The sequence below is a fragment of the Echinops telfairi genome, unplaced genomic scaffold (genome assembly GCF_000313985.2).
Source record: "Echinops telfairi isolate 266 unplaced genomic scaffold, ASM31398v2 ScPeMD7_2;HRSCAF=8, whole genome shotgun sequence".
Classification (NCBI taxonomy): Eukaryota; Metazoa; Chordata; class Mammalia; order Afrosoricida; family Tenrecidae; genus Echinops; species Echinops telfairi.
In genome coordinates, this window is record NW_022103898.1 from 10120146 (window position 1) to 10128567 (window position 8422).

The following is an 8422-nucleotide window of genomic DNA, read 5'->3' on the forward strand; positions in this document are numbered from 1 at the left end:
CATAGCGTGTGCAATGGCTGTTGTTTTTCAGGAAGTAGACCTTTCTTCCCCGGCACTTCTGGGCAGGCTCCCTTATCCTTTGCATCCGAGCATAGTCGCAGCTGAGCTGCCTGGACGAGGCGCACGTGAACGAGAAGGTGACCGAGGCGCAGGCCTCCTTCTACTACTGCGAGCGGCGGCGGGCCGCGCTGGAGGCGCTGCTGGGCGGCGGCGACCAGGCCTACTTCGAGCGGGTGCAGCAGGAGCGGCTGAAGAACTTCCTGTCGGGCCAGGAGCGTCAGGCCCTCCGTGCCACCTGGCGCCCCTATGAGGACACCGCCGCCGCGACCGCCCGTGGCAAGGGCAAGGGCAAGGGCAAGGCCCAGGCCGCTGGGAAGGCCGCGGCCGAGCCCACCGAGTCCCTGGCTTACTGGCCCGACCGCTCCGACACCGAGGTGCCCCCGCTGGACCTGGGCTGGACAGACAACATCGCCTACAGGGGCGTCAGCCGAGTCACCCTCTTCACCCACCCCCCCAAGGAGGAGAAGGCCCCCCACCTCAAGCAGGTGGTCAGGCAGATGGTCCAGCAGGCGCAGAAGGTAGGCCCTGCCCCACTCCCTCCGTGCAAAGCCCAGGCTAACAACCTCTGGCAGGCACATGGGTCCTGCCATCCGCCAGTGGTGGGCCTGTGCTGCGGCCTGCTGAGAGGATGGACGTGATTGAGGTGGGCAGATAGATGACCAGGTGCTGACAGTAAGCCACAGGTGCTGCCTCTAACTGTCCCTGAGGAACGGTGGGGGCCCTGGGCCCTGTGGGAATGGGGCCACCCCAAGGCCTTGATAGTTGACCTGTGTGCAGCTCTGTCCTTTACAAAACAATTCGCAGCCTTTTTCTCATTTAATCTACAAAACAACTCCAGCTGGTGGGATGGGGACAACACCCTCTTTTCTAGAGCTCAGTGTCACTAGGAAGAATATCCGCTGCTGTCCACTGTTCCCTGCTCTAGTCCCATTCCGAGTGACCAGGTCTACTCTAGACGGAAGACAGCTGTCCCTAGGGTTTGAGACGATAGATCTTTGGGGAAGCAGACAGCCTCGGCTTTGACCTGAAAAACAGCTGGTAGGTTCAAACTGTTCACCTTATGGCTAGCAGCCCAACCCACTGTGCCAGAATGAATGAATGTATTTATTTGGAGCACCTACTGTGTGCCTGGAAAGAAGCCTTGGTGGCAGCGCTATGGTGTAGGTGTTGAGCTGCTAATCTCGAGGCTGTCAGTTCAAATCCACCAGCCGACCCTGGAGGAAAAGATGAGGCTGTCTGTTCCTGTGAAGACTCACAGTCTCAGAAATCTCAGAGAGGGTTGATCATTGGAGCAGGCTGACTGGCAGTAGGCTGTGTGCGTGGCACTGTGCTAGGCTCTTTGACAAAACTGGTGCCTGGACAGGCAGCTCAGAGGGAAGAAAAACTCTTTGTCACATCAGCTCCACTTGGCTTCTCCCAATCACTCCAGTTAAAAGGAAACAACAGCTCCACAGTAACCAGTTAGAGTCCTGCCGGACCGGAAGACTGTGGAGCAGGGAAAAGTTTTCAACCTTTAGTCTATGCCCTGGGGTGGGGATTCCAGATTATTCAAGATGCCCAGTTGCGTGTGAATTACAGAGAAACACATGCCTTTAGAGTAATCTCTCAACTGGGAGACAGTACTAGAAGAGTATACAGTATGCTGATTATCAGAAACTCATGTTCTCATCGGACATCCTTTATTTTCACTTGCTAAATCAAGTTCCCTACCCTGAGGTTTGTGAAGAAAGACCAGCAACCTTTGGTGCCCAATTCAGAATATACCACACGAGTGGCTCAGGTTCACCACACTAAGTCAACACAGTGCGTGTAGCCGAGCCCTGGGGCTAAGGGCAGATTAACCTTCGGAGGCCCGGGGTGGGACTCCTGTCTGGGAGGGGGCAACCTAGGCTGTTGATGAGCATGGCGGCCAGCAAGAAGTTTCACAGTCCTTCTTTCCACCCCGTGTCTCTAAGCAGCTCTCCTTGGCTGGCTGAACTTGCTTGGCCTACTGCGTTCTGCAGAAGAGATGGGCAAGTTTGAACACAGAGGAGGGGGAAGGGAGATGGGTGGCAATCATGGGCTTTGGGCTGCGCCTGGGGTCAGGCCTTATGCTGCAAGAAGGTAACCAAACCAACCTCACTGCCATTGCATTGATGCCGACTCACAGTGGCCCAATAGGGCAGGGTAGAACTGCCCCTGTGGGTTTCCAAGACTGTAACTCTTTACAGGAGCAGAAAGCCTCGTCTTTCTGCCGGCAAGCCTAAGGAAACCTGCATTTATTTAGCATTTTATGTGTGCCAGGGTCTGGGCTAATGGTGTATCTACCTTTTCTCACTCCCCTATTGCAAGCACTCAGAGAGAAGTGGTCCTGTCCTCAGGCTCACGAGTTGTCGAGTTGATTGAGACTCAAGCATCAGGTTGGCTGTGTGCTCCATAGCGTGTGCAATGGCTGTTGTTTTTCAGGAAGTAGACCTTTCTTCCCCGGCACTTCTGGGCAGGCTCCCTTATCCTTTGCATCCAAGCACGTGAACCGCTTGCACTAGCCAGGATTTCCTTAGGTTTGGAGAAGACAAAAATCAGGAGTCTCGGATGTTAAGTGACTTGCCTAAAGCTACATAACTAATAAGTAGCTGGCTGAGCTTGGATTCAGAGAGCAAAGCCCTTGCTCGTAACCACTGGGGCACCCTGCTCTGGTCTGAAGTGCTGGTGCAGCAGGATTTAGGCATGGCATTTGAGTGAGACCGCTTGGCCGTCCTGTTATTAGAGGAAGGGGCCAGTGGAGGAACCAACTATTAGAGGAACCTGCCAATGGAGGCTTCTAGGACCCTGTGGGATTGATGGATAAGACTCTTGAGTCATGGAATGTTGTCGTCTCTTTCCATAGCTAACTGTAGAAACATTAACAACGGTGGACCAGTAATCTATACGTATTCAAAACAAACTAAAGTAAACAAGCCCTCATGAGTTGATGCTGACTCATGTCTATTCCACGTGCTCATAGAGTAGAGCTGTTCCATTGGGTTTTGTGGGCTGTAATCTTCCCTGGCGGCATAGTAACAGGTTGAGTTGCTAACCACAAAATAGAAGTTCGAAACTACCAGCTTCTCTGAGGGAGAAAGAAGAGGCTTTCTGCTCCTGTAAAGAGTTACCATCTCAGAAACCCACAGGGGCCATGCTCCTCTGCCCTATGGGGTCTCCATCGGTCAGAATTGATGCAATCGCTGTGAGATTTGTTCGTTTATGTTTGTTTTTTATCTCACAGAGGTAGAACTCACATGCTGGGGCGGACTGCCGGGAGGGAAGAAGCTAGATGTGAGAGGTGGGACTTTGGTTCTAGAAAAGCAAGCCAATGAGACGGGCAGGAGAGTGGACCTACGGCCTGTGTGAGGCCTGAGCCAAGAGCACTAAAGCCGAGGTCAGGGCAATGACCAGCCCACAGAAGAAGCCACTTCTGATGCTGGTGTGGGCATCCCCTGGGGCCCCCATCCTCCCTGCCCCTCACATCGGAACCTTTTTCTCGGTGAGCTTGACCAGTTGCATCCCTGGCAAGGACACTGGGGACCGAGTTTTCCCAGAGGCCATGTGGTTGTTTAAAGGAAGACCCAGGTCCCTAGAGTTGGTTTTCACCGGCTCGGCCCTCCCACCTCCACTACCTGCCCCTCCGCTCAAACCTGCTTGTCCATCCAGCTGGCAAGCCACCCTTGCATGGCAATAAGAGAAATCCTTCCTTCTTCCTTTCCACCCTGAGGGAGAGAGTTTCCTTTGTTTTCTGCCCCAGCCTGCCTGGGCTGGGTGGCTGGGAGGCTGGGCGGGCCCAGTGGGAGCTGGTTCCTGGCAGAGACCAAGAGGGGCAGCAGGAGGATGTGCTCATTTGTGCACCACCTGCGTGCCACACAGCCCCTGTTTGGTTTGTTTTCTTTTTCTCATTTAAAGCCCAGAATCACCGTGTGAGGTGGCATCAGTTTTTACGCCCCAGTGACGGGTGATGCCAAGTCCCAGGGGGAGCTGTGGTGACTTGTCCACAGCCTGCCCATGCCTGGGCCATACCCCCGTGGTTGGCAGGTGGATTCTGGCTCAGGCCACCCCACAGGACAGAGCAGAACTGCCCCATAGGGTCTCCAAGGCCTCTCAACGTATATCCTTACCAGTCACATCTTTCTCCCATTGAGCAGCTGGTAGGTTCGAACCACTGACCTTTTGGTCTGCAGCCAAGCGCTTTAACCATGGTGCCACCAGGGCTCCTTTGGCACAAGGAGAGAAGAGCCTGGTTATGGGGACACATTCAGAACAGGGGAGGGGCTGAGAGGGCATTGGGAGTCAGAAGCTGTGGGGCCCACAGAGGCCTGGGAGGCAGTGTACCCACGTTCTCTGCTCTGGGCGTCTGCCTCCAAAGCAGGTGCTGGAGAGCCAGCACACCAGCATACTGTGCATTGACTTACGGGGCGGGGATGTTCCATGCTGGCAATTCCTCCTTCTTCCCCACCCACCCCCCTTAAGTTAGCTGATTACTTTCATGTGGCTGAATGGTATACCTATGGGCAGAAGGGGTGCCCTCAGGGACCCAGATGTGAGCGCCAGGCCTGGCCCCTGCACACAGAGAACCCAGGGGCTCTTGCTAAGATGCTTGCAGCTGCCAGCCAGCGAGTAGACTGGAAAGCCAGACTGGGTGGAGATTGGGGAAGGGGACCGGACATCTGCCGAAACCTGGAGGGACCGACCTGCGTGTGCTTGGGCCACCAGACGCGTAGGTAGAATATAGCCACACGAAACTCCTCTTGACTCTGAACTAGCCTGCTATTTGGCTAAGCCATCATTATCATACAGATGATAGTGTCTGACAGAGGGTGGGGCCGGAGGGCCGCAAACCCAGCCCCTCTGCCCAGTCGGGGCAGGACCTTGGATGCCCAAGACCTGCCCACAAGCATGTCTGAACTCAGCAGGCAGAGTAAGGTTGCTACAAGCCGCCCACCTGCCCTTAAGCCCAGCCTCCTTGGAGGCTGCTGGGCAGGTCCCTGGGTGGCACAAACAGCTTACACTAGACCGGGGGCCTAAAGGTTGATGGCTCCAACCCCCCCAGCAGTACTGGGGAAGAAAGGGCTGGCAAACAGATTCGAAGAAGGAAATGCTGTAACACCGGAGTCACCAGGAACCAACACCGGTACTCAACAACACCTGGCTTGGGTTTGTTTCTCTGTGGGCGGGGTTGGAGGGCTTCAAGGACAGAACTCCTGCCATCTCTCCCCACCCCCCGCCCCCATCCCTGGGCCCCACACCCACGTGTACCAGCTCCTCGTAGGTTACCAGAAAGCCCCCATTCCCCATGAGCCCCAGTGACTGCATACAGCAGTGTGTCACCTCCACCCCACCCAAGAGCCCGAGGAGGTGAGAAAGCAAGCAATGGCTTGTGCTTGGACCAGGGACAAGGAGATCGCACGGCTGCCTGTCCAGGATGACCACTGACCCCAGTGGCGATCACAGAAGCAACCCAGGAGTTGTCGTACTCAAACTCCCTGCCATCGAGTTGAGTCTGGTTCACAGAGACCCTGGGAGACAGGGTAGAGCTGCCCCTGTGGGCTTCCGAAGACGGCAACTCTTCCTCCCGCAGCGCAGCTGGTCACGTGGAACTTCTGTGAGACGTTGAAAATGGAGGATGGGGCTGTGCGCAGGTCTGAGGAAGGCCGGGGCAGCCCAGAGGCCCCTCTTGTAGGTCCGGGTCTTTCGGCACCAAGATGAGAGGTTGGAGATGGAGATGGAGGCGCAGAACAGAGACAGAATTTAGCCAGGAATGTGAAGTTGAGAAGGCTTTATTGAGGCAGGAAAAGAACTCCCGGGAGGAAGGGAGAGTAGAGAAGGATGGGGCATCTTGAGCCCCCGGGTGGGTTCTGAGACCCAGCAAGTTAGGTCGGGGAGCTCACATCTGGCAATGAGGCAGTGGGCCATATCCAGGACTTGAGCCAAGGACGTATGTGCTGATAGGGGAAGGAAGGCCTTCTGGTGCTGCAGTTGCCAGGATGTGGTCTGTGAGTAAGTCATCCGGAACACTGAGGGAAGGGACTGTACAGACCCGGCCCGGAAAGATAAGCTCCTTGGAATGCTGGAGGCAGGGCCCGCACAGTCCAGCTCTGGCTCTGAGAGGTGGAGGGAAGGGGGCCGCACAGTCCAGCAGGCTACCTTTCGGGAGAGCTAGGGAAGGCAGCTGCATGGTCCGGACCCGACCCAAACATCCTGGCCTTGCGGTTCACAGCCTCGCATGCAGCCCAGTGTGCCACCGGGGCTCCCGTTGTCCTACTGGGGAGCTATTACTAGAGAGGAGCTGGGCTTGTCCCTGCTGCCCCCAGAGGCACAGGCCGGCCTGGTTGATTGGAGAGAGTGGAGTGGGCAGCCAGACAGTCCCCAACCCTGTCTCTGCCTCTTGACGTTTTCTTTGTCCCCGTTCTTGTATGCCCTGGCTCAGATGGCACCTCTTCCTTGGAACCTAACCAAAATTCCCAATCCAGGCAGATCCTTTGTTCTCAGAAATGGCTGCCCGTTGCCCCATTTTGTGTAGCTCAATGCCCACTTTGTGAGAGCTGCTCGCCCCCCCCTCTCCCTGACCAGAAGCACTGAGAGAGCAGAGGCTATCTTGGCTCCCCACCCCCCACCCCCCCCCATGCTTCAAGAGCCCAGTGAAGTCCCCTGCTGGAGTCTACACTATCTAGGAGACTCTTATCACCCTCCATGGTCACAACTATCTGGCAGCAGGGGTTGGGCAGAGAACTGCGGAAAGACCCCAGAGCAGGGGCGTGGCCTCCAGGCCTGAACAGCTGAGAAGGTTGGGATCAAACTGCCTTGGGGGTGTAGGAGCAGGGGGGTCACCCATCTTTCCCACCGGGAGACTGGGTCCTGCGGATACAGCCCTTGCCCCTCAGAGAAGTCCACTGCCTCCCTCATCCAGCTCCAGCCAGCCAACTTCCAAACTGACCCCTGCTCTCACCCAGCACTGGGCTGCCATTGGGGAAGAGAACACCCAAACAAACAAATGCACACGCACACACACTTCTCCTCCCCCCACCCCACAAGGCAGTAAAAAACACTCCTGGTCCAGGAGAGCAAGCGGCCTCCCAGATCCTCTGAGTGCCCTCTGATCCCCGTCAGCCGCGTGCAGAACCGCGGGGAGGGGGCCCCGTCTGTGCTTCCCATCCTCCCAAGCTGTTCCAGGTGCCTCCTTGCTACCTCTCCCCTTCCCATTCTCTTCCCAGAACTTTATCCAGGAGCCTCTGAGCGGCCTTTCAAAAGCCTGATTGAAATGCACAGACCACAGTGGGGTTTTTCTGTCACCACCTCCTGTCCTGACCCTCCTGTTCCCGTGGAGAGTGCAGAGCAAAGAGCAGGCCTCTCTGGGCAGGCAGGGGCGCACCGGCTCCACACACTGTCCCGGTACAAGTGACTGGTCCACACCAGCTTCCTCCCAGAGCCTTGGCCCTAGGAAGGCTGCGGAAGTCGGTGGCTCCCAGCCCTACAGGATCCTGCCCCAGCCTGCCCGAGCCTCCTGGTTGAGGCTCTCACGTGGAGTCTCTGATCCCAGAGCTGGGAGGCCCACGTAGGAGACACTGAGTTCTCTCCTGATTTGGTTCTAGCTAACCCCTGGGGGTCTGGATGTTGTGAATGCGGAGGACCCCTAGAAAGGGCCACCCACCGCCCGAAGTGTGGTGGACTTGTGTGTGGCAGAGCCCAGCTGTGCTCTCTGTAGGTGCCACAGCAGCTGGATTCTCAGAACTAGGTTGCCAGAACCTTCTTCCGAGGTATGCCTGCCTGGGGGACTTTAACAGCCAGCTTTGCTGTCAACAACCTAACTCCTGAACCTTTGTCCCCCCTGCCAGGGACTCTGGGGAGTGTCCTGGAGAGTCACTGCTTTCTCCTTCCTTACACAGGGGCAGGGGGAGGGAAGTGCTGGACTTCCTCCCAGGAAGGGGTGGCAGGATTGCTTCCTGTGTGCTTTTGGTGGCCTCCTGGGAACAGGAGCAGAAGGATGACTGTCCTCCGCTCCACTCCTCCCCATTGTCTCGTGGCAGCTTGTCAGACCCTGTGTCTGGTCTGTCTGTCCCCCTCCGAGCTTTCCCTAGGTCTTAAGACCGTGGCCTGAGTCGTCAGTCACCGTAGCACCTGGTGGTGTCATGGGTTAAGGGTTGGGCTGCTAACCCCAAGGCCAGCAGAGATCGAAACCATCAGCCGCTCGGAGGGATAAAGACGAGGCTTTCTGCTCCATAAAGATTTATTGCCTACCAGGACCCCAATTCTGCCTTGCAGATCTGGCTAGACCAGATGATGCACAGCGGTACAGATGGGAATTGGAAACGCAGGGAATCTAGGACAGATGAACCACTCAGGACCAGGGGTGACA

At 56.5% G+C, this 8422-nt stretch overlaps 1 protein-coding gene across 1 annotated transcript in view; it reads left to right on the top strand.

Moving 5' to 3' along the window:
* Positions 1 to 8422, top strand: part of FAM83F (family with sequence similarity 83 member F) — a 49473-nt gene that overhangs the window by 12959 nt on the left and 28092 nt on the right. Inside the window, 1 exon segment of the mRNA XM_045290979.1 lies at positions 96 to 578. Coding sequence (XP_045146914.1) covers positions 96 to 578 — 483 coding nt within the window.